Source organism: Orbicella franksi, chromosome 7, assembly GCF_964199315.1.
Source record: "Orbicella franksi chromosome 7, jaOrbFran1.1, whole genome shotgun sequence".
NCBI classification, from domain to species: domain Eukaryota; kingdom Metazoa; phylum Cnidaria; class Anthozoa; order Scleractinia; family Merulinidae; genus Orbicella; species Orbicella franksi.
Window position 1 is genome coordinate 17,007,647 of NC_138151.1, and position 26,550 is coordinate 17,034,196.

At 39.7% G+C, this 26,550-nt stretch overlaps 3 protein-coding genes across 3 annotated transcripts; 1 reads left to right on the forward strand and 2 right to left on the reverse strand.

Moving 5' to 3' along the window:
- The first annotated feature begins 676 nt into the window (after nucleotides 1–676).
- LOC145492074 (vesicular glutamate transporter 1-like) lies at nucleotides 677–12,819 on the forward strand. The gene is made up of 12 exons (XM_081471392.1): nucleotides 677–1,026; nucleotides 1,200–1,673; nucleotides 3,913–4,297; nucleotides 4,763–4,799; nucleotides 5,329–5,528; nucleotides 6,143–6,230; nucleotides 6,738–6,824; nucleotides 7,293–7,423; nucleotides 7,608–7,757; nucleotides 8,205–8,337; nucleotides 8,889–9,127; nucleotides 10,103–12,819. Exons 3-12 carry the CDS (start codon nucleotides 4,028–4,030, stop codon nucleotides 10,265–10,267), a joined length of 1,500 nt encoding a protein of 499 aa, XP_081327518.1. The 5' UTR covers nucleotides 677–1,026; nucleotides 1,200–1,673; nucleotides 3,913–4,027; the 3' UTR covers nucleotides 10,268–12,819.
- A 2,365-nt stretch (nucleotides 12,820–15,184) lies between these two features.
- On the reverse strand, nucleotides 15,185–20,476 carry LOC145492997 (NADPH-dependent quinone oxidoreductase VAT1-like). The gene is made up of 4 exons (XM_081472400.1): nucleotides 19,712–20,476; nucleotides 18,380–18,538; nucleotides 17,513–17,628; nucleotides 15,185–17,269 (listed from the first exon to the last, which is right to left on the reverse strand). Exons 1-4 carry the CDS (start codon nucleotides 20,298–20,300, stop codon nucleotides 17,045–17,047), a joined length of 1,089 nt encoding a protein of 362 aa, XP_081328526.1. The 5' UTR covers nucleotides 20,301–20,476; the 3' UTR covers nucleotides 15,185–17,044.
- Nucleotides 20,477–20,869: 393 nt separating this feature from the next.
- On the reverse strand, nucleotides 20,870–25,722 carry LOC145492996 (NADPH-dependent quinone oxidoreductase VAT1-like). The gene is made up of 4 exons (XM_081472399.1): nucleotides 24,874–25,722; nucleotides 23,749–23,907; nucleotides 22,998–23,113; nucleotides 20,870–22,725 (listed from the first exon to the last, which is right to left on the reverse strand). The coding sequence occupies exons 1-4, from the start codon at nucleotides 25,460–25,462 to the stop codon at nucleotides 22,501–22,503; spliced, it is 1,089 nt and encodes a 362-aa protein (XP_081328525.1). The 5' UTR covers nucleotides 25,463–25,722; the 3' UTR covers nucleotides 20,870–22,500.
- Between the last annotated feature and the right edge of the window lie 828 nt (nucleotides 25,723–26,550).

Genomic DNA, 26,550 nt, shown 5'->3' on the forward strand with positions numbered 1-26,550 from the left:
TAACAATGATGGAGGCTGAGGAAAATTTGCATATTAAAAGATGCGAACCAATAAAGATAAAGCTTTTCGCTGCTAACATTATGGTTTAGAGTAGGTTTCAGTTCCCCAATTAGTACAGTCAGCTTTATCTTAAGTTGTGACCTGTTGACGTGACGTGGTCTGGGATAGCAGATGCATGACAGCTACTCGTGATCGCTTTGAATATCCTAGAATTAGAGTGATGTCTTTCGATTAAATGGCAATTTCATTCAGCAAGTGTCCACATGTTTACCAAGCTTAGAAATGTTTATATATAAAGCATTAGCATAGGGCGAGGTTTTCTACCAATCAGAATGTCCGATTCTTTTATTCACTTCTGGAATGACCAGGAATAGAAAAGGGGTACCTACCATTTGTCAGAATAAACCGGTTAACCGTTGAATAATGGTAAGGGTTTTTCTAAAATCAGCAAACCAGCCTAACGAGATCATGGCGCTTACCATTTACAGTTCGCTTTTCCTGATGAGAAACTGGAAACTGGAAAAATTTTAGTCGCTAATTTCCAAACGGATAACTGTTCCATTTGACTTGCAACAAATAGCTTAATATTGTTAAGTCCTGAAGGAAATACCGTATCCAACTGAAGATTTTACCTTACCTTACCTAACCGGAATTTCCGGTGGTGGGGGACGGACCATTAGAAACGTGATTGGAATGGCAGACGGTCGGGAAAAAAAATTCGAGCAAGGGAAAATGGGACGAAAAAAAATTTGTGCCAAGAGAAACCCAAAGGAAAAAATTCACGCAGAAGAAGGATCTCATTTTGGTATCAAAACGGTTAATTATAATTCAGCCAAATTACAACATGCTCAAAACGGTGGTGTTTAAAATATTGACAAATTTTCTGAATGTTCTGTCACTGGATTCCACTTATATAAAGCCACTGTGTTTGGTTTGATTCTCATACTTTTGTCAACTCTTCGATCTCAACTATTCACAACTTTTGATATATTTTGATCATTCAGTCAAATTTAAATAGGTCGCAATGTCTTGTCAGGCAAGATAAAAGCAGCATAACTCACTCAAATTCACTCACGTTCACTTTCTTTAATAGCTCGGTCGACTGTCCCAAAGGCTGCTGTATGGAGAACTGTGTCAGAGCAAGCGTTCAGTTCCAAAGAATCCGGCTCAAAGACCTCGGCGCAGGCATCAACGTCAAGAATTTGGAGTCGCTTTCTCTGGACCGTCCCACCAAGCGAAGGAAGATCACCGCATAGAGGCCCAGAGCAAACAAGCCACGTAGAGGTAGATATGGCAGAAAGCAGATTTAAAAAATTCGTGCAAAGGGTTGCAGTTGAAAAAAACATAACTTGCACGGTCAACAGGCAAAAAAATAAGAAATCCACCCCAATCACTTGTCTCTAAGCACCCGTGGCCTCAGTGGGGAAACTGGTAATGAATCAACTTTTGACCAATCAGGACACAGCACAATCTCATGGAAATTGTGCGAAGAATCAGCCGGAAGGAAGTCCTTAGAAAAGATGAGAAGGCAACGGTGATCTTCGTGTTCGTTTCGCCGATCAGGTCTCTTTTGTTTAAGGGAATCTGTCGAACAAGAAACTGACTTTGTTTAGGAGTTGATCAATACTTCGTTTGGATTCCGTAACTAGGCATTTTGCCCGGTTAATATACAGGTATTGTAACCGAAGTTTAGTAGCTTTGTTTTGATCGATCAATCTGTAGTCAGTTCAACTCATTTTGTCTTGGTTGTTCTTTCTTTTCTCGTCCTTTTCCTCAAAATGTTACATATTATTTCTAGCTGATCCTTTGACTGTTGTGTAGTTCCATTCAGAATATTTACAGTCTTTCTGACGGACTAAGTTAATTTTTTTTGTCTTGAATTTCCAAACCCCGTGAAGACTAATGATCGCCCACGATTTGGCAGCTGTTTTCGCTAAATACGTCGGTTAATTTATTTTTTACTCGAAAAAGGCTCATATCAAAGATTCTTTAAACTTATAGGGTCGTATAGAATGTTCATTTGTGATGGAAATGTTAAATTTTCCTTTTGATCACAGTCGAATTCATTCAGATTGCTAAATATTCAATATTTCAATATTCAAAATGGCAAGACAAGCGCGCTAATCATATGTAGGCTCATTTATATACATTTCTTTTCTCATGCAAAGTTTGACACTATGCTATTTTTTCTCATCTTGGTGCTCTTCTGACTAAGGACCTGTTTACATAGAGAGAGGATTATTGCCTTGACTAACCCAGAGTTACCTGGGTAACCAAGCTAGTGTTTACACATGCTAATCAGTGTATTCTGGATGTCTGGAAAACCCGAAGAGCGAATAGCAAATAGCCAATAGTTGTGTATGGCGAATAGTCTCGAATAGCGAATAGTCAATAGTATGAATAGTGCGAATAGCCTCAAATAGGGGCGAATAGTGGCAAATTGTGGCCAACAGTGGCAAATGGTGGCAAATAGGGGTGGGAATAGTGACGAACTACAGGACTGTGGTATCCAGTACCTCGCAGTCAACCCCACAGTAAGGTGGAAATGGATTTATGCCGCTAAAAAGCATGGACACTTATCGTGTTTCTTAATGTAATTTCTTCTGTTGTTACCACTGCAAAAGTATAATTACATCTTTGTGAACTGCGGTGGTAGATGAAAGTGAAGAATGATCATCGCAGTAAATTTTCCAATTTAAGCAATTGGAAGAATTTGCAGTTGCAGTTCATATATGAATTATTTCATATAAACTTCACATCATTTCACTTCTCACGGGAAGATATGAACTCAATAAATTGACCTCGCTCCCAATGTGTGGCTTCATAGCTCAGTTGGTAGAGCATCGCACCGGTATCGCAGAGGTCACAGGTTCGAATCCCATTGAAGCCCTGATTTTTTCAGGCTTCTTCTTTCCAATTGCTTAAATTGGAAAATTTACTGTGATGATCATTCTTCACTTTCATCTACAACCACAGTTCATATATGAATTATTTCATATAAACTTCACATATTCAAGACTATTTGTGCCATTCATACTATTAGCTATTCATGACCATTCGCTATTCACTATTTGGGTTTTCCAGACACCTGGGTTATTCCTGACTTCTCGGTGCACCCTATATACTTGCCCAAGGCACCTTTCTGGGCAGGTTCCCTTTTTTTGTAATGTAAATGGTTGACCTGAATTACCTCACCAACTAAGGTGAGAGAACAGCAAAAGTAGCATTATATTCAAGGCAACTTTTAATGTAAATGACCTCTGGTGTCTAAGCTCAATAATGTTAGATTAAAAAGTGGCTGCTAGAGGAACTAAGTGATTTAAAAAAATTAATCTTTCCACCAAAAGGTTTCTCTTGGCCACCATCTTGATTATTGTGCTTAGCGGCCGCTCAAAAGATTAAGCTGGCTGACTACGAAGCTGACAGGCTATGTTGTAACCCTCCTAGCTGAGTAGACCGGTTAGCCACTAAATACATGCGGCCTCCATGTAAACAGGATTTAATTTACATCCTAAATCTGTCACCCTCATTAAATAAAGTCTTTCACTTCACTTCACTTCATCTGTGAGAAAAACCCTGCAAAGTTTCTAGAAGTAAATATTATCTTGCTCTTGGCTGTTGGACACAAGGGGTGCTTATGATTTGTCAAATTAGACATCGCTCGCAAACATAACTTGATGGTATTGTGCTGTAAGTTGTAAATGTAGTGTTATGTGTTATTAGACAAACAAAATAATGCAGCAAACAGTAACACAGCATTTGTCATAAACGGGGAACACCATAATCAGTGCAACAGACAGACAACATCAATTGCGTGGTCTTTTCAATAATAATGATTATTGTTGATATAGAAGCTATGTATACTGCTCGTGCTACTGTAAGTTAATGTTAGTATCTCTCTTGATATTTTAGGAGTCCTTAATGTCCTCATCTTAAAAATGGAATCAGTTTATAATGTTCATGCTGCAGTGATGTTTTAAACTAGTCACAATCAAGCAAGTCTTCATTGAAGCTACAAACACTGCTAATGGAGGGAGAAAAAAACAAGGAGAAAATATCCCTTCAGGATATCAGAACGTACGATGACCAGCTCTTTAGCACTGGTGAAACAGAACATTTTGATGAAGATTCAGGCCGTAGATGCAACTGCTCACCATTTTCAAAACGTTACATAATATCCATTTTAGCCTTACTTGGGTTTTGCAATGTTTACGCTCTACGAGTCAACCTCAGTGTGGCTTTAGTTGCCATGGTAGCAAAGAGTTCGACTTTAGATAAAGAAGGCAAAATGGTTGAGGTTAGTATCAGAACTTACAGTACATCTGCGCAAATAGAAGAAAATTGACCAATTACAACTTTAAATTTAGGATTGGTTTGAACCAATCAAAAGTGATCACCCCAAGTAACATTTCCCCGTTCAGTTTAAATGGCAATGTTTGTCAACATCTTTTACATTACCTTCATATCCACAAATAAAATAGCTTGTACGTGTGAATCTGCCTGTTTTAAATCCTCAAGAAAAATCAGTGGGGACATCTTTGTTTTCCCTTTGATAATCTTGTTCCAAGCCACATGAAGTTTCCCAGATTTTGTGGAAATATCCTTGTTAGTTGATCAATTATTTGCAGTCATTCTCTCTCCTTATTGGTGAGCAGATTGGCCACCAAGATTTAGCAGTCGCTTATAGATCCTTTAAAAAAGACGGATTGTTATAAAATTGCTTTTATTATAATAATTGTTATTGTTTGTTTCACTATTTCAGGAACCAGCAGAATTTAACTGGAGTTCTCAAACCCAAGGTGAAATTTGCTTGAGATCACTTGACCATGTATTGTTGCTACATGTATGATTTACTATTATTTAGAGTATAAAATCTTTTATTAAGGAGTTTATTCATTAGCAGCTCCACCACTGACAGTAAGAGTGTCTTGTTAAGAGAATCTGCCCTCCCATTAAGGGTTGCAGAGATTTCTAACTTTTAAAGAGGCACTGCAAGAAATTAGGTTTTCACCATTCAGGTCAGCTAACACAATTCTATAGAAAACATTACTGCATGCTAGCATGTTTCACTACCAAGCACCTGACTCACATGGCAATCACTTGTTGATACAATGTATATAGTGTGAAAAAAAAAATGTGTTTACCAAGACATCATTTGAGATGTTGCACATAGCGATGTCAAAATCGTTGTATATTGTGTTAAATATTAAGACATCTTGGCTGTAACGTAGCTAGTCAAGTGTAATCCTATATAATTTACATGTTAACCTTTTTCTAGTATCAATATAGGATCCAGCAAACAGGAACATTATGTTTTAATTATCACAGGAATTGTGCTGAGTTCATTCTTTTATGGATATATAATAACACAGCTGCCAGGAGGGTGTTTAGCTCTTAAGTTCGGGGGTAAAAACTTGTTTGGTCTCGGAATTCTGTCTACTGCTGTCTTGACACTGCTTACACCTGTGGCTGCCAGGACAAGTGTTGCCTTGCTAGTGGCTTTGAGAATTCTCATTGGCTTGTGTGAGGTTTGTAGTTTGTTGCTTTTGATTTTGAATGTTTTAGCCCTCGCTACCCAGGTATTAAAGCCAAATTATCATTGATCCACAGTTAAGTATAACCCTCTGATCGACTATCAGGAAAACATGGGATCTAATTAGCTACACAGGGATGGGCTAGTTATCGATAGCCAGCACTAGGAGCTGGGCAATCCTTGAAATTAATTGGCATTAACTTTCTGTTTTAAAGTTGTTAAGTTTCTGAAATAAATAAATTAATATTTTGCATTTTTTGATAGTTCTGTCAGTGAGTTATACCAGAACAATTAGATGGGTCACTCTCAGTTTCTATTGACTTTGATAGTTGATAAAATATACAGAGTAGTAGTATACATGTACTTAAGAAGCTATGGACGTATGATAGCTACAATCAGATAGGAACCTCAAGCTTGCTGACTGTTAATTAACATGAAGGAAGTACTATACTAATTATTATAAGGAGACTCTCCCTGAATGGTAAGATGCTGTAGTCGCTATTAAATTTTATTATATCCTCCAGCATTTGGTTGTGTAGTTATTACAATTAATTAAGAATAGTTTGCAAATTGCATTAAGCATGCTGCATGTGTTGGTTTTTCCAACAGGGTGTGGTTTTCCCTGCAAATCATGCTGTTTGGACAAAATGGGCACCGCCTCTGGAGAGAAGCAAACTCACTACTATTGCTGTATCAGGTTTGTGAAAGAAATCCTTGTATCAAACACAAAAGAATGTGTTTTACCACATTTCCAAACACTGACAGTTGAAAATATGGCACACAGTGGCCAAGAGTACTTTGACAAACTTGAAGGTCTTTGGAAACGTGGTCAAACACTGTTTTGAGTGTTTGATATAATTATCTTCTCAAATTAAAGCTGAGGAAAAAAAAAAGGAAAGAATTTTAGGCCTATTATGAGCAGGAGAAATGATTTTTAGTCTTTAGAATTAAGATCTGATTTTGAACCACATGATGAGCTGTGTTTAAACTTGATGAAGACTTGAATGAGTTTGAGAAACAAATATCAGAAATAGTCTTTTTATTAGTCTTTTCAAAGACCTTCAATTGTGAAGAGCAGAAAAAACAGTTTAATAACATAACCAGAAGTGAATATCTCGCAGGAATAGTTTGAAACGTCATAAGTTGTCTGTAGAAATTGTTTTTCAGCTAGGAGTTTAAACTTGTTTGAATGTGTTCCTAACAGGAGCTCACATTGGCACAGTGATTGCTATGCCGCTGTCAGGTGTTTTAGCAGAACATCTTGGGTGGCCATCAGTCTTCTATGTGTTTGGTAAGTAATATCCAACGAGAAAGATCGTGTTTGACCACATTTCCAAACACAGAGAAGAGAGTTGAAAATACAATGAGCAGTGGAGTATTTTTGACAAACTTCGAGGTGTTTGGTAATGTGGTGAAACACTGTCTTGAGTGTTTGAAATATCTTCTTAATCAAAACTAAAACTAAGGAGAAAACGGAGAAATAAAAAGTATTGTAAAAATCTAGATGCTTATTAAGATCAGATATCCAAACACCTTTCTAGTGGAAAGAAATTAAATGTCATTTTATTGGTGCATTTCTTAGCCTGAACTGGATAGACCTCTGGAAATAGATAAGGAGCATTTTGAAATGTGATAAATCAGTTTGTTAACTTCAACTCTGGGCATAATTCTTAACCTGACCTTTATTTTTGTTGCTCACTACTGAGGCCAAATAAGAACAGTTCTTGATTCACTTTTGTACAATTTCGTTTCTCCACAGGTTCCATGGGTGTAGCATGGGCCATCGTGTGGTTTCTAGTTGTAAAAAATTCACCAGCTGAAGACCCAAATATTTCTGAAGAAGAACGACTATTCATTGAAAATTCTCTTGCAAATGATGTCCAGAAAAAGGTACGTGTACATGCATGGATCATAACTACAATGAAATGATTAGCTCACATTAGATATCGATGTGTGTTGTAAAAGAATTAGCCTTTGCTGATCTCAATGTTCGGATTAGATATCCGTTTTAATATTTGTATGTCATCTTTGTCTCTTTTTCATGTCTCACTGTACTTTCATTACTTACAAACAGGATGTGAAAGTTCCATGGAAAGCTATATTTACCTCCTTGCCTGTATGGGCGATAGTCGTGGCTCATTTCAGTGAGAACTGGGGATTCTACACTCTGTTGACAGAGTTGCCAAGTTTCCTTAAACATAGACTTCACTTTGACCTGAGCAAGGTGAGAACAAACTTTAACATTGCACAGAGTTACTGTGTTGTCGTCGCATTTGTGACCATAAAATCAATCAAAAAAGATAGATTTCAGTGATAAATAACTCAGAAGTACTTTGCCAAGGAAGTATTTGAAGAATGTCTGAAAGAGAAAACTGTTTATTGGAATGAACGAAAACCAGCAAGCAAGTCAATAAGCTATTAATCGATGGAGTCAGACAGTCAGTCACTCAAATAGTCAGTCAGACAGTATGTCTGTCTGTCTATCAGTCGGTCAGTAAGTCTGTGAGTCCATCAGTCAGTCAGACAGTCACTCAGACAGTCAGTGAGTCTGTCATCTGACAGACTGTCTGACGGATGGACAGATGGACAGGTGGACAGACAGACAGACAGACCGACAGACCGACAGACAAATAGGCTGACAGACATTAATAATTCATTCTTATTTTTACAGGCTGGCTTTGTATCAGCTCTTCCCTATCTAGTCATGGCAATTACAATACAAGCAGGTGGACATATAGCAGATTGTTTGAGAAGGAAACAAATCTTGAGCACAACTGTGGTGCGAAAATTGTTTAACTCGTTTGGTAAGTCAGGTTAACTAAACAGACTTTTCTCACGAATGCTCTTTAATTGCCCACTAGAAGGACATCTCAGATTAAAACGGGAGTTGAAAAGAGTCTCCTTCAACGTTTGGCAACTCTTCGTTGTTCCACGCTATTTACGGAGTTAATTTACATCAACATTACAAAATAACTAAAAGGAAGAGAGAAATATATGTTACGTATGGCTATGGAAAGAGTAAAAAAAAATATATGTGCGGGTAAGCAGAGAAGCCACTGGCTTTGGAGGTGGCTACCACCATGTTAAGCTAAATGTGGTATTGAGGACAAAAGTACATTACAGAAGAATACATTACTGAAAATACGTTTCTGGAAATACCTTAAAGAAAATATAGAAGTTACTATTATTAACTATATTTTAAGTACTTAAGAGGTGCTGCTTACACAGTTTTTTGTTTTTTTTTGTACTGCTTCTTAAAGGAATTAAGTTTTTTAGGTTCCCAAAGTTTGGAATCAGAGAAAATTCTCCACGGCTTTGCGCGAAGAATAATTTAAATGTCGTTCTTCTTTTCCAGGTTTTGTTTGTCAAGGTATTTGTATAGTCATAGCTGGCTACACAAATAACTGGGTAGTAGCTGTTGTGTGTCTGACGCTAGCTGTTGGCGGAGGAGGACTTGCGTTCAGCGGCTTCTTTGTCAATCATCTGGACATTGCTGCGCCTTTCTCTGGTATTCTTATGGGCTTCAGTAACATGGTAGCCACATTGCCGGGCATCGCAAGCCCCTTGTTAACTGGAGCTATCGTACAGCATCAGGTATAAATCTGCGTAATGTTGTAACTCGCTTGATCAAACCGGGAGGGGAGGAACTCCCATAAAAAGGTCGGGGATACTCGTCGGAAAATTTGAATTAAACTCCTAAAGAAGACCAATCTGGGCGTGGCTCAAGCTTTATTTGATCCCTAAAAGATACCACTTAAGACGGAATTGGCTCGATTACCAGCCGCTGTTCAAGAAAGGAGCCCGCGCTAGCAGACTAAACTCGAGAGACCCGCGGAAATCGAGCCTCAACACGGAAATAAGAGCGTTGCTTTTATTAATATTTTTTCAGGTGCACCCTACAAGATATTTTGACAGCTAAAATATGGTAGCGTTTCGTCATCGACACCCTAAGTGAGACCAGAATCCTTGAGTTGCACCCCTCAGCGAGACGACGAACATCCCTGACCTTTTCATTGGGAGTTTCCCCCCCCCCCCCCCCTTCCCCTCGAGGGTTGATCAAGCACTTTGCAAAATCAAGAATTCAAATAGTTGTAAAGAATAGGCTGTAGACTTTAGATTTTAATCTATATTCTCATTAATCTTTAGTTTATTGTCGACCACTCAACATGCAATAATTTTTGACAGTTAGCGCAACTTTCGTATGACCTTAAAAAAGTGTTTTCGGGATTTTGTTTCATTCGCCAGTAATTGAAAGAACGAAACATGTTGCTCATTTTCCTTTTGAAAATATCATTATCCGTCATGTGGAGAGAGCATTGCTTGATTAACCTGTCAGTATTCCCAAAAAGCGATTGGCGTCAAAGAGGATAGCAACTCGTACTTTTGCGGAGTATTCGCTAGACCAACCAAAAATCGCACGCGTTCTCCGCCGTTTGCGAAACCAATCATATTGTTACTTCTAGTCTGTTGGTTGTTTTGCTCGCGTTGATGCGAAATAATTTCACGGTCATATGAAAATCGCTCTGTATTGAAATGATGGCTATATCATTTTTTTTTTCTTTTTTACAGTCGAGTGCTTCAGAGTGGAGAGTGGTTTTTTACATTGGAGGATTGATCTACATCGTTGGAGCCATATTCTACTGTGTTTTTGCTTCTGGCAACAAGCAAACCTGGGTGGCTGGCTACTCCGAGCTGAGAGAAACTGATGACGATGAAGACGAAGTAGATAGTTAGTGACTGGCAAGAGCTCATCCGCCAGCTAACGCCCCTTCCAAATTACGCCGGAGAATTTGAAAACGCAGCTTTATTTCTACAGTTAGGCGTGGTGTGGACGGAAAACATTTAATGCGTTTTCAGAGTGAAACCTCTGTTTTCAAATTCCTCCGGTGCAGTGTGGACTATCAAATAAATTAATTTGCGTGCTCTATTCATGTCACGTGGCACTGTCAAAATTAGGGGATATCCGCGGATATTCCGCAATCGATTTGCCCAGATTTTGAATTCGTTTGATCAGTTTTCCTCCCAAATAGATAATTATTTTGATGAAGGTATTGATATTGTAAAGTAAATAAGTAGACGTATTTATTTACAAATAACAATTATTCAATGAGGAAATGGTAGTAATACAATTTTATTTTCATAATTTCGTGACTATGTACAGGGAATTTGATAAATTTTACAGGCTCACCTGGGCCTGATTGTCAACTTATTTCAGTAGTTCCGAATGTTTTGAACTGATTACAGTATCAAGACTTTGAAAGCCTACAGAATTAGTTTGACGTTTGACAGCTTGGAAAAATCTTCCAAAATGAGAGGTCTATTGTAAAAATATTTGAAGGATGATGCATAGACTGTATGTATGCTGCTTTGGAAATAATAAATTTTAAAGATGTACATATAGTTTAAGTTTTAGAGGATAAACAAAAGTTGAAACTTCTAATCTCTCCACAACCTAGCCAACCCTAAGCCTATTTCACATTTGTGAGATAAGCACAAGCGTTTTGCGCAAGTATAAGGGTAAGAAAACAAGACATTTTTCCTTTTTGCTTGAATTTATACTTATTGTACCAGTGCACGGTTTCTCTTGTTTTCAGTCTTTGCAAAATATAACCATGGTTAATAGAGGGAAATGGTTAAAAAAAAGAAGCAAGCAAACGGGCTAAGATTTATTTTGGAAGGTCCTTGACCCTGCACATCTATTGCTTTATGCTCATTGACTAGGCATGAATTACATACCTTCTATTGGTTAGTTGTATGAGCGCACATAACCACCTTTTGTATTTTGCCTGCTTTTGTGCAGGGTCAATCCCCAAGGTGGCCAACAAAAACATACAACAAAGAACTTTGCCGGGTTTCATAACCATTTCCCTCTATTAACTATGAGAAAACTAATATCTCTTGAGGCTCTTGCAATAAAGTAAATAAAGAATAATAAAATACTTTATTATGTTGTTTTCATTGACGACCGGGATCTTCCGATGGCAGAGAAAATAAGAGATAACTTGTAATTACACTTACGGCCAACAGGGTTTTTGTGGTTTTGGTATCTCTATAACATCTAAAAATGGATTCAAACCAAAACAAAAATGTATTCCGATACTTTTTTGCGATAAAATCAAGCTTTAGATTTCCCGCTTCGGCCACGCCCAATGAAGTTGACCGCGTAATGAAACATTGGTGATGAATGACGTCACTTCAGGAACATCTCAAAGCTTCATGTTTTTATTTTGCTTGCTTGACGACCGCGTTGCTTCACCAACTTCGCTTTGTTTGGTTTTTGTCGACGAAAACTCCTCACCACTACTGAAACAACAGTGACCTGAACTAGCAGGATGACATGACGTCACGACCCATTCAGAAACCCAGACTCTTCTTTTGCACTGACTTACGGTCAACTTCATTGGACGTGGCTGAAGCGGGAACTTTAAAGCTAGATCTTAGGGCGTTAAAATGTCGGAATCCAATGGTTTTTTTTTCTCAGAATGCCTTTTTACACATTGTAGAGATACCAAACTACAAAAACCCTGTTGGCCGTATAGACACTGTTCACGACGAGAGGAAAACAAGATGCTCTTGGAAAAAAACGGGGCAACACGCTAGAAAAATATAAAAAAAAAATTAAAGAAGGGGAAAGCACTTAAACATCACGAAGTGTCGAAGTAGCAGAAACGCTTGTGAAGGAAGGGGAAGTCGCGGATTACACAGGGAGTAAATTTAGGAGGGAAAGCAAGTGGAAAAGGACGAATGAACGGAACAGTCAGGAATGCGCGAGGGAACGCGCGATCGCACGGGGAAAAAGATAAACGCGCATTCCACACGCATTTGTTTCCAAACACAAAACAACCGCGAACTAATTAAAGAAAAACTAGGTAGCATTTCACAAGGCTTTCTTTCTCAGCTTTCCAACAGTTTTTGATGTTGTCTTGATGTAAAACTAAATTCTCAGAACTTATCTTCAAAGAAAAGTATGGCTGTAAGCGAGGAGAATTGATTCTTTGAGACTGTGAATGAAGAACTTAACCTACCTGCAATGCATGATGGTGTCATGGTCTCGTAAAACTGAGCTTTTTCGTCACAATGTTTCTTCTCAAGAAGATAAGCGATCGGAAAATATTAACAAAAGTAAACAAATGAATAATTAAACTTGTTTTCGAATTACTTATGCATGAAGTTCGCGCTTGTTGGTGACAAGAACGATTTCTAACGGATTTTGTGCAATGCTTTCCGAGGTAAGACTACAAAAATAAATCAATAGATAACATTACATGTTTGTGTACAGCCGCCGACCTTGAACACCCCGGACTCACAAGCCATTTACTGATAAAACGCACTGCGATATCTTTGGTTTACAAGAGGCACGTGCTTTCAAAGTTTGCTTAACGGAGTACACTTCTTTTAACAGGTATTCGTGTGTTTCGTAACAGCTCCAAACTCAAGGACAATCCCAAATTGAAGCTTGATACTTTGTCGTAGCCATAAGCGAGGACAAAAGTGCACTTTCTGTAGATTGAATTTTAAACATGGGTAACGTACGAAGGAAGACCACAACTCGACATGAATAATTTACCATCTAAATTTTCGAAGTTCTGCGACCGCGCCCCGAACAGTTGTTAAAGTGCGATTATCTGATTGGTCTGTCTTCTAAGCTCGGGATAATTGAAATTTGTTCTCAGAGAATTCTCTTTTCCTAGATAATGAGGTTTGAAGACAACAAAATTAACGATAAATTTCAAAAACTTACCAATTAGAAGATGATTTTCCATTTCTCTAAGAAAATAATGTACCCTTGTGGTCTGGAAAAACTGCCTGTGGACGCTCGAGCAGTTTTTCTTGGCCTCAAGAAACAAAAATATTTCCACCTGGGTAGGGGTGGTGGTTGAACTAACAACCCAACATCTGGAACGTACGCGCTCTATAGTTTCCAATGAATTGTGCGTCTTTTTCACAATTAGATTACGAGCTCGAGATTTTTATGAGATAATGGTTGATGAGGCCAAATGCAAACACCTTTACTTCATATACATTCATCCACTTTTATTTGCCTTCTTGCACCTTCATACATCTTCAGTTACCTTTATTCACTGTTTCTTTTCCAAAGTTTGACTACTAACTAAAAGGAGATTAGATTGTACTGAATAGTTAGTATATTTGTGGACAAATACACGCCAAAAAGGTCTCAGTCCCTTCCGTCCGTGAAGAGTAGAGAGGGCCTGGAATCTAGTTTAATCTGAAAATGTGCGCTCAATTTTTTCGGTCACCTTTCCGCCGGACAGTGTATTGAATTTTGCAACGAGAAATGAAGTCAAGGAATACAAATTGCAACTAATTAAAGCCGAAAACTCTACTTAGGGACCAATAAGTCCTTTCGGTAAAACTTTGAACCTGTTCTGCAAGCTGAGATGGCTGAGCTCGAGCTATTTACTTTCAGAAAAAAATATAACCAACATTTACTCCACACTTCTTTTTTCGGTTAGTTAACATATTCCAGTCCAGTTGCGCAAGGTTCTCTGATTTTCTTCTGGTCTCGCGGCTAAATGCGAGATTCTCTCCCATCCCGATATTATTGTTATCTCTTAAAGAGTTATTTCTCCTTGTTCAGAAGTGTTCATTTTGTTTGTACTCAATGGTTTTACACTCTTAGATCAAGTGAAAACACTTTTCAAGCCACGATGGGTAGCTTTGAACGAATGTTAAACAAATGATCGGGTTAATTACTGAGGATGAGAAGTGCATAGCATAAACAGTGAACCAAAACGGACACGGAACAATAACAAGGTTGTATTCCAACAACTTGAAATGCCAAAAGCAATGGAATGGTACAAATGGAAAGGGCCGTCATAATACAAAGGGCCATTTTAATCGCTCGCTGTTTCCTTTGACTGTTCTGTAGAATTGCGCTAGATCGAAAAGCTTTGCCTTTTCTTAGAACCGCTGCTACGACACAACTGATATAAAGTGGTCATGTCAACTTAAGGTACAATTTGAATTAGGACTGTACGTACTCTTTGATATGTTTCGTTTGAATATAAAGCAGTGTTCAAAGTTTCTTCACAGAAAATGTTTTCATTGTATTTCACTAAGTCACTCGCGTACAAACCCAAACAATTCGCTACCATGGCTATGATCTAAGTAGAAGTGATGGCGAAGGCGCTAAATCTTGACGAGATAAGATGAACTTTCATCGGCAACACCACTGCCACAAACGATCTACAGCGATCCACTGACAAGGCTTTCCATGCTGAAGAAAGTTTTTCAGCTTGCAGAAGATTACTTCTGCGATTCCAGGGAGAGGCCCATTGACTGTATTAATGGAAACACGAAATCGGAAATCGCCATATTGACGATAAAGTAAGTGATTGTGTTCTTCAGTTCCTGGTGCTTGTACACAACAGTGACAACAAGAGCATTTCCAACCAGACAGGACAACAGAACAGCAGACAAACAAAGATTCTGACGATTTTAACGGGCAAAGAGCTCTCTAAACATAACACGCTCAGAGAGCTTAAAGCTGATGCGTTGCTAGAAATTTTCGAGCTGTCGAAAAAAGAAATTATTTTCGTGTTGATGCCTGATTTCTGGAAACGGTTCGAAAATGATACGAAGTTTGCAAGGAATAAAGAATGTAATTTTCACATATTTTTTGAAGCTCGTTCTCATCGAAAAAGAAAACTTCAGAACAAAGAACTGCAAGGAGTTTTTGTTTTTTAAAATATGCGCAATTAAAAAATATTACGTTTGTTAAAGTTGCCAGTTTATTGTATTTTTTTTACTGTTGCTGTTGTTGCTGTAGAATGAAAAACCGAGCAAAATTACTGTAATTATTTTTGCTGTATCAATAGCAACAGCGATTAAAATTACTGCTATATGATGTACTATAGAGTATAGTTTTAATGAGATCATAATATATAGTTACTAACGTGTCCTGCAAAGGAAAGAAAATTGACCTTCTCTTTTTTTATAGATTTGTATGTAGTACCTAAACCAATATTACTCGCTAAAAGCAGTTTGAAGTAAAAAAATATTAAAAAATACAGTGCTATTTGCAAGACCCAAATGTAGGCTTGTATTGTTCTTATGCATTATGCTTTTTTAATTAAAATCTCTACAGGAAATAACCCGTTTTTTCTTCTAAAATAGAACCGAAGCTGCCAAAACAGCTTCAAGTGGTGATTTCCTAAAAAAAAAAGTGCTCAAAAAAACAGTAAATAAAAACGTCTTGCGCACCTTGAACTCAACAGTTTTTTAAGCGGCATTCTTGTGCCCAGAGCCACCTGTCCCTCTTAGCCGGCGCGGCATTGGCACGAGGAAAAGGTAGCTCTGTAGACAGATGATTTTATTGGATATAATTCTTGGACAAAGATTGTCGATATAAATCGACGTTGCTTTCAGTCTCGAAAATGTCCACTTGTTGATCTGTAACTAAAACAGTACAATTAGAGCACATACAGACATAAAGACTTTTCAAAACAGGGTACGATCAGAATTTAAAACAGAAGTGAAATTCTTCCAGTGTCAGGAAGTGGCATTCGTATGTTTCGTTGTGGGGGGTATTACTGAAATTTCCCTCGGCAAGCCAATTTTCAACTTCCTGAAGGTCTGTGAGTGTTGCAATCAAACGGTGTTAGGTAGACACGGTGGACAGGATACCTGCGTTTGCAATGTTGACGCGCGAAGCAGCTACCTGGGTATTCTGCAGCTTCACTGCAGAATACTGACCCGACTACTCAGCTGCGATATTTCTCTATAAAACGGGTTACACGTTATTTTACGTCACGTTATTTAACGCCCGTCAATGGGGGTGAAGTTTAATAGTATTATCTGTGTAAAATAAAACAGAGCAAATGCATAGACGACTTGTGTATACAGAAAAATTACGCGGAAACACATTCAAATAGCAGCATAGTCGCGCGCGTAGCGACGCGACCACGCAGACACGTAGCCACATCACTATGTACCCCACGTAACGCCGCAGCCGCGAAGCCGCTTAGCCTCGTTGTCTCGGAGCTTCGTAAACCTCGTAGCCACGTGACAAAGCCACGGCCCAGCCAAGTTGCGTAGTCCTCTATGCACGTACCATTCCCTAAGATTGTATTTTAGCCTTCTACTCAGACGTTCAATTTTGGCTCGTCACCAGAAACGTCTGCGCAGAAGCGCAGAAGGCAACTTGAATTTGCACTGACGTCTGCCTCGCCATGAATTTACTCCTAGGTGTATGAGATTTATTTATGTTATCCATTGAGATCTCACTTCTTGAAACGTTTCGATAGTCTCCTATCGAAATGCAGACTCTCGTTGGATGAGCCCAAAGGACATCTGCATTGGGAGCTAAGGTTTCCAAGACTCATTAGATGTCTTTGTTAATGGCAATATCTCAACATATACATAGTATTTGATAATATATGATGGTTATAATCTTTGTGTAGCTCTAATAAACTAAAAGATCATTCATCGAATGAAATCTTAAAGTATGCTTCTTAGATCTTTCTATAGGGATAGCGTCCTTTCTTCATCTTACTCGTCCATAGTGAGTACCAGCTTGCCCACTGTTTGTCCAGATTCTAAATCACTGTGTGCTTTGCTGACTTCTTTGAGTGGATATGGCGTTACCTTGCCAACCGTAAGGAAACCCCGCCTCACCCAGGATAGAAGTTGTGGCATGCCTTCTTCCAAAACATCTCGGCGATCAAAGAGGAAGCTTAGATTGAATGCCATGACGCTTTTACTGTCATTTGCCATCTAAAGAAAGAAAAATCAATCACACAATCACCCAATCACCCAATCAATCAATCAATCAATCAATCAATTAGTCAGTCAGTCAGTCAGTCGGTCGGTCAGTCGGTCGGTCAGTCAGTCTGCCAGTGAGTGAGTGAGTCAGATCAGTCAGTTCTCCCGCTTACACACTGCCCCGCCAATCCAAACCGTAGATGCAAAAGACCATCCATGTCAAGACCGTACGTAGTCTTTCATTAGTCACGATACCTTTAGAGGATCAAACTGAGGAGCAAACTTGCAGTTCCATCCGATTTGCATCCATTTCCAACAACTGATGTTACCAGCACAATTTCCACTGGACTTTGGAAGCATGGTGTGAAAACCTAACAGACATAAAGAAATATTCCTTATAAAAATTGAAATCATCTGCTTCACATGACGTCCTTTCTTAGATCTTCCACCTTCCACAGACTTCCCTCTCCGTTTTCTCTTAAGTGCCTGTCCCCCTGTCCTCCAGATCCCTCTTATCAGCCCTCCGCCACACAATTTACCATCTGGGTGAGATTTCTGTGACGTACCATTCAACTCCCAAAACTAGCGTTAAAGACAGCACCGTTAGCTAGTTAAGTAAGGAGACTTTCTTCCGAGCATAGGAAGAAGGGTGTAAGTTGATTGCAGTTTTTATCATAAGATAATGATGACTCTGTAAATGCAAGGATGATGAGTGGGTTAACTGGTTATCTCTCCCTTGTTAGCTCTCCTATGAATCCAGACGAGAGCCCCACGGGGGAGGGGGGGGGGTGCATGTTCCCTTGGTCCCTTGAAAATTTTACTTTGTCTCCCTTCTTCCACATTAATAAATTCCATTGTTCCCTATTTTTTTGTCAAATTTCCCTTTAATTGTAGAAGTTCCCTGGTTCCCTCGAATGCCGGGATCTCAAAAATTTCCCCTGTTCCTTTGAAATAAATAATCAAGTTCCCTTATTCCCCTAAAACTCCTGGGAGGCCCTCCCAAATTGCTTGATCCAGAGTCCAGAGATCATACAGCGTACTGACCGTTAAGCGACCGTCCTCCCCGCCATCACTCCTTTCCTAAAGTTTTAATGATCCAGCTTAAATTTCACAGTCACATACCATAAATAATCAGTCTGCCTCCGGGCGCCAAATGATCGTAGCTCTTTTGCAGAGTTTCAATTCCATTAGCATCGAACACAACTTCGTAGCCTTTAGGAGAAAGTGCCTTAGCAATAGTCCATAGATCGTCCTTGGATTTGTCGATGACGTGGTCACAACCTAATAATGAAAAACCAATCCAAATAATACCTATCATTGTAATATGTCAGTGTTGCCCAGTTATTTGACAGCTGCATGATGTATATTAATGTGTAGGGTTGGTTTGTCATTGCACTCTAAACTGCAGTGGAACCCTGCCTTACTGTCGCCTGGTTTATACGGTCTCCTTGTTATTACGGGTGGCCTCATGGTTAGTACGCTCGACCCCTGAGCGAGCGGTCAGGGTTCGAGGCCTGGCGGGGGACATTGTGTTGTGTTCTTGGGCAAGGCACTTTACTCTCACAGTGCCTTTCTCCACCCAGGTGTACAAATGGGTACCGGCGAATTTAATGTTGGGGGTAACCCTGCGATGGACTAGCATCCCATCCAGGGGGGAGTAGAAATACTCCTGGTCGCTTCGTGCTACTGAAACTGGGATAAGCTCCGGCCTGATAAGCCACTTGACTCGTATGCAGACTTTACCCTTGCCTAGTCATTACAGCAACTTTTTTGACACAGAAAAACGCCCATACATTTCCTTGTAAGAAAACCCCGTCAATGCGACCACCCCGTCAGTACGTGTACGGCAAACGGCCACATTCTAAAATCCCAACCTGTGTACGTCACTGAATAATTTTACCCCGTTTGTACGGCCACTCGAACCAGTTATGTTCATCTTTTCAATGTCAATATTGAATGAACTGATTGAAGTTTCAATTTTTTGACATTATATCTGCATTCTGGATGCCTATTGAAGGGCAGTTGTTTAGAGGTGCAATTGTGAATATCTGTACGTCACTCAATTTAATTAAGACCAGTCAGGAGTAGTGCTAATACCGCCAAATTTTCGTGGCCCGTTGGTGATCGCATAAGCGGGGTTCCACTGTATTCTTTGAGTCTGTTAGTCTAGTGACGGGTGTTATGATCGAGAATACTAGTATATTAGAATTGAGCACATGTTGACCCTTTTTCCCATGAGAATAAACAAAGAGAAATTATATCAGGCAAGGTTAAGAGATATAATCCCCCATTGGCTTTATTCCCATGATAATCCCTATCAAGTTGTGTTTAGACCACTTTACCATGTCTAAAAATAACCTGAGAGGAATTGCCTTAACGCCTATATGGCGGATTAACTAGCTTCAAGTTACTCTTCATCCACTCTTAACTGCTTCGATAACATTTAAAACTTACCTAACTGCTTGACAAGGTCCACTTTGTGACTTGCACCCACCACACCCACCACATTACAGCTATTGATCTTTGCAAGCTGCACCAGCATACTTCCCACTCCCCCTGCGGCAGAGTGCACAAGTATCCAGCTACCAGCTCGGGGTCTGGCAAGTTCAAACATTCCGTACCAAGCGGTCAAAGCTACAGTCAAAAATCCAGCTGCCTCGTTCGTATCGAAATTTCTCGGTAGCGGAAATATCTGATGTTTTGGCACTCTGATGCGTTTTGAGTAAGCTCCAAATACAGAAACACCGAAAACCTTTTGGCCGATCTTAAAGTTCGTCACATTTTCGCCTTTACTTTCGATTTCACCACTGAATTCAAAGCCAGGTGTGATCGGCCAGCCTGCGAAATTCTTCGCTGACTTGTACAAGCCCCAACGAGTGCAAACGTCGGCATGGTTTACACCACAGGCGTATGTTTTGACAACAACTAAGTCTTCCTCTTTGATGTTCTCTAGTTTGATGTTAGCACTTTCTGTGTACTGATCCTCCAGAAGTTCTGTGTATACAAGCTTGTTATATCCGCCAGGTGAAGGGATTTTAATCATCCTTGTACCTCTCGAGACAACGATAAAACTCAAGAAAAGGATAAAAGGCGAGTAAAAACCCGCTCCGAATGATAGAGCAAAGTTCGAAGTCCATAGATAACTTAAATTCAGCCATAGGTCCACAAGGACAGTCACAAAAACCCGAGACGGACAAAAACTCGTGATGGTCAAACTTGGCGAAATGTGACGGTCGAATGACGGACGGACGCATTCCGTAGCATGTTTATAATCGTTTAAAGTTACACACCTTATTGCCGAGTGTGTATTTTAACTATTAATAAAAAACGTCACCCTTTTAAATGCTGAAACAGAACTTTAAAATTCAGGAGTGGAAGAGAAAACGCGCCAAAATTATAAAGACTGCTGTTCGTGATTCAGATAAGACTGTCCTAGAACCAGGGTCATCGCTGTTACAATTTACAGGACAAAACGCAACAGATCTGTGCAGGATTATTTGTCAGATCCGTGACTGCGACTGGATACAGATTCTTATAATTAGTTCTGTAGCTAGTTTCGCGAGCGTGAGCGAGAGGGTTCCACAGGAAACGCAGCTGAAAGGGGAGTCGGTTTAGACAGGAGTTACACTGATCCAACTTGGAGGATTAAGTCTCAAGTCGTACAAAGTAGATAAAACGATACGCGAAGGGGAGATAAACTGACCTCTGTAGGTAATACACTTCTTTTATTGCATATTGAAATCGAAGCTCCCAAGTAGGGTATACTGTATCAAGAAGTGATCGCAAGAAGAGTACACAAATTTTCTCTCAATCAAGACAACGTTTTGCATTGACAAAACAGTTTTTCAAGGAAAAGAGAAAGTTCCCAATACTCACAAAAACACGAATTCACATGTTCACTGTTCGAACTCCCTTGGTTAGCAAGTTTGTTCTTCTAAATTTATTGTATAAACTTCTATATACAAGTTATCTTGGCTTTGAGCCCATCCTCGCGTCTGGCCCTGCTAAGAATCCGTCTTTGTTCTTTTAATTATCTTCTCTTTGAAATCTCAAATTTGTTGTGGATGTCACTCCGTTTTTCTTGGGGTTTTAAAGAAGCGTCCTCAATTGACTATCTCGCCTACCTCATGCGTAAAGGCCTCGAATAATCAAAGGAAGGCTAACTGGAGATAAAATTTGGAGGAAAAGTTCGTTGCCCTTTGCGTAGAAAAAGGCGTGCCTGAGTACGAGACAGTCACTCTACAGGAGCGACGCAAACTCAAATGCAAACGTAAGCGCAAAACAAGAACAAACCTTCGCGATGTCACACGTGTGAAGCACGAGCTTACAAAAGGAATGCAAGTTCCTAGATTTAGATGGCGGGCACAGTGTTTTCACGTGAAACAAACTCCCTTGCATTGCGGGCTTAACCAGTCATTTCAAAAGCATTTCTTGGAATAGCGGCTAGGTAGCTAAGCAGATATGAAACAACGAGTACTCAGCTACGCATATAACTCTAGCAAACAGCAGTTAGTCACGGAGATACCTGGATTTTTCGTTTCCTGACTCACAGTCACGCAGTCGCGTAGCTTCTTCGTTCTAAACACGTAAAAAAGGGAGAAGCCTGACTGCAAAGGCAGTGTTTTTTCTGTATTCTGCTGAAAACTATAAGTCAAGTGCAGCAAAATGGTAAAATTTTCGATACCCTGAGATTGCATTTGCGATTACGATTGCATTTGGTACAAGGCCCACACCACAGGATCACCTTTAACACCGGTTTTCAAGGTTTGAGACGGCTAATAGTATTGTTAGCCCCCGTCCTCCACGGCTAATAGTATTGTTAGCCCCCCTCCCCCTGGGTGGGGTGCTAGTCCATCGCAGAGTTACCCCCAGCAGTCTGTCAGGCTGCCCCAACCGATTGCCAGTTTGTGTTTGGAGTCCTAGGTATGAGAGTTTCTTTTGACAGTTAGCCAATAAGATGCTACCTTATGGAAGGTCTCTTTAGCCTACAGTGGGGACTCTGCGTAAGAGGTTACATAGGAAGCTAAGGTTTCCAACACTCATAACTTGTTTCTGCTGAGTGAAATATTCCAATATATACAATGGCCATAAGCTTCAACGTGATAAAACAAGCTTCTCTAAGTAGCTACTCAACTAAGAGTTTTCAATTCACTAAAATCAAATCTTAAAGACGGTGCATGCTACTTAATTTAAATCTAATTTACATCTCATAGTTCTGTACAAGGGTAGTTCCTTTCTTCATCTTAATAGTCCATTGTGAGTACCAACTTGCCCACTGTTTGTCCAGATTCTAAATCACTGTGTGCTTTGCTGACTTCTTTGAATGGATATGGTGTGACTTTGCCAACCTTGAGCAGGCCACGTTTCACCCAGTAGAGCAGCTGTGCCATACTTTCTTCCAAAATGTCTCGGCGATTGAAGAGAAAGCTCAGGTTGAATGCCATGACGCTTTTATTTTCAGTCGTCATCTAAAGAGAGAAACGTCAATCAATCAACCGATTGATCAATCAATCAATCAATCATTCAATCAATCAATCAATCATTCAATCAATCAATCAATCAATCAATCAATCAATCAATCAGGGTCTGAGGGACTCTAAGGATGTCGCTCCCCCCTGAAAATAAGCTCCCAACACCTACCCAAAATGCTAGGTGAAAAAATTCTTTAAGAAAAGATCTTATAATGTGTAATCTCTTACTACATTTTTGCAAATAAGTGCACAATATTACTGTGTGCTACCTTTAGAGGATTGAACTGAGGAGTGTTCTTGTAGTTCCATCCAATTTTTATCCATTGCCACCAGCTGATCACACCATTACTAGTGTCGCTGGATCTTGGAAGCATAGTATGAAAACCTAAGATATAGGAAAACTATTTATTTAATTTTACAAATAAATAAATAGGGACTGGTAATGATGCAGTTGCATATTAAATTAATTTAAAAAGAACTAAATGGACATAAATCCAACGAACACATTGCTTCTGGTGTTTTCTTAATTGGGTCTCCCCTTCCCCCCTTTCTTGCACTATCAGTCTCCACCCGCCACCAACGGAGTAAGATTGCTTTGATGTGTTGGCCAGCATGATTGGCACAGAACCACACAAAGCAGATATCAATATTATTGTACATTTATTCATTCAACTATGAGGTTAACAACAGTTAACTGAATCTGGGAAACCTGGATGGGGCTTCCTACTGAGGAAGGCCTGTGTACAAAGGCAGGGCCAACAGACATACACCATCATAAATTTCCAAAACATAGCTATTTCTAAATTAGTGAGAAGGGCTTTTTGGTCATAGGGAGAAGGTTAACGTTGATTAAAGTTTCTGTCTAAGGTAATAATGAATATAAGAATGCCATTAGGGTTGACCCTCTTTTTCATCTATGAGCTATTATGTAATGTGCTGCAAGGCTTTAAACAGAGTCCACTGCCTTATCCATTTAAGACCTTAAGAAATGAAATGGTCTACCATGAATCAAACACATACCATAAACAACTAGCCTGCCCCCTGGCGCAAGGTGATCATAGCTCTCTTGCAGAGTGTCAACTCCGTTAGCATCAAACACAACTTGGTAACCACCAGGAGAATGTGACTCGGCAGCTTTCCATAGATCTTCCATGGATTTGTCGATGACGTGGTGGCAACCTGATGATAGCAAACCAAAGCGTAAACTTAAGTTTTTTTTCATGTCTTTCTTTCTCTTGAAAAATTAGCTGATTTTTTTACTGTGACTTTCAAATGAATAGAAAGAGAAATACATGCTGTTGTAATTCTTTTTCACTTATTTTCCCCTGATTTCAAGAAGTAATGTATGCAGAAAACTCTACTGCAGCAGTTTCCTTTATAGTTCTTATGTACATGTAGCAAGGCAGTTATCATGCGCAATTATTGTGACCTACAGAGTAGAAAGACTAGACGGGAAGTTGCCTCCTGTCCTCTGTTGTATCAAATCAGCAAGAATATTTCAATTGTCTTCTAAAACACCTTGTGACACCCTCCTGTTACTTAACAGCACAGAGGCAGAGAAAATTTATGTCCACGTGTACTCAACTTTTTTTCTTAATCCATTTTGCTTTGCAGGTTGTATGTGATTGATAACAGCTACAAAGCAGATACACAAGAAAACATTTTGTTTCTCCAAACAAATTACTTCTGAATCAATCATCATCGATGCAAAAAATTCACCCAGCAGCTTTCGATCTTTATAATGAATCTTTTGTTGAAGCAGTAACTAAAGATAACCTTTTGTTTCTCCAAACAATGGAATCATCAAAGCGATGCAAGCCTCTTTCTGTTTCAGTTTGTTTGCTAATGACTTTCTGTGTTTAAGCATTTGATTTTTTTGAAAGTGAAAAACCTTTTGTCAGCCATTACCTCTGAACAATTCAGTCAGACTAGCTGGTCTAATTCAGTCTAATTCGTCTAATTCAGATTATTGCTGTCATTGAACCAAGCAGTAGCCAGACGTGAGATCCATAAATTAATTATTGGTAGACCTTGCCTCTGGCTACATCTTGGCGCGTAGAGGGTCAAGACAAATTTTATTTCTAAAAAATCCTTCACAGTGCATTTGATTTTTATTTCACTAGATCGACAAAATGTAAGCCTTACCTATTTGCTTGACAAGATCCACTTTATGACTAGCTCCCACTACACCCACCACGTTACAACCATGGATCTTCGCAAGCTGCACCAGCATACTTCCCACTCCCCCTGCAGCAGAGTGTACAAGTATCCAGCTATCAGCTCGGGGTCTGGCAAGTTCAAACATTCCGTACCAAGCGGTCAGAGCTACAGTCAAAAATCCAGCTGCCTCGTGCGTATCGAAATTTTCTGGCAACGGAAACACCTGATGTTTTGGCATTCTGATGCGTTTTGAGTAAGCTCCAAAGATAGACACACCGAAGACTTTTTGGCCGATCTTAAAGTTCGTCACATTTTCTCCTTTGCTTTCGATTTCGCCACTGAATTCAAAGCCAGGTGTGATCGGCCAACCAACTAATTTCTTAGCTGACTCGTACAGACCCCAGCGAGTGCAGACGTCGGCATAGTTTACACCACAAGCGTATGTTTTGACAACAACTAAGTCTTCCTCTTTGATGTTCTCTAGTTTGATGTTAGCACTTTCTGTGTACTGATCCTCGGCAAGATCTGTGTATACAAGCTTGTCGTATCCGCCAGGTGAAGGAATTTTAATCATCGTTGAGCTCTTCTACGCAAACAAACAAAACAAGGACGAAAAACTTGTGAAAACCTGCTCCGAATGAAAGAGCAAAGCTCGAAGTCCACGAATATGACGAGACATCTGAGATAACCCAAATTCAGCCAGGCGTTCAATGCCGGTCAACAACACGTGACGGTGAAACTGTGTGGAGCATGTGACAGTTGTGTCCGTGACAGCGACTGCGTTACGTTCAGTTGTTCACCAGCCGGTTCACCGGAGAGACTCTGCGCTCGATGTACGCGGATTTATTGATACAAATTTATTAATTAAATAATGTTCCTTTATCTGCCACGTGTTTTTGATTCTTTATCAAAAACGAATGGTAACCGTTTCCTGTTTATTTATCTAGAAAGGAAAATGGAAAAAATCAGAGCCTTGGGGTCGGGGAAGGGGCCAGGGGCCCATTTCTAGAAAGCCCCGGAAACTTTTCGGGCCCGTAAAGCCATTTTTAGTTCATCTGTATCTAAAAACGGAGAAGTGTATACGCCTGAAACTTCTTGTATGAAGAGAACTCCTGTTCTTATTAAGAATACGTGAATAAACAACTGTGGATGATCATAAGTTTCGAGACTTTGCTACGGTTTTCCGGGTGCAAAAACTTTTCGGGACCTTCGAGAAACGGGCCTCAGGAACTCAAAGGTTCTCCCGAAAATTGCCCGATCCCGAAGCCCATATGTACAACGGTTGCAGAAACTAACTACTACTTCACCCTGGGTGGGATGGCGTACTGATCCATGGCAGTGCTCACCCATTCTCGCTGAATTTTACGGTCATCTATGGGGGGCGGGGGAATATGAGAACAATCTATAACCAAAAAAAATACATCGTCATGGTCTGTGCAGGAGTTCGAATCCGGATCGTGGATGGTGGGGGCGGGAGTCAGCTCACATGGGTGTCCAAACTGAACGCTCAATTTCCAAAGGAAAAACCCTGGGAATGAGGTTGACGGGTGTCAGAAAAAAGCTGGACTCTAGAGAAAAGTTAACACAGAAATAGGGCGACAACGTCTCCATGTGCAATAATTTATTGACAGATGTAGTCGCTTAATCCCTATTAGGTCTGAT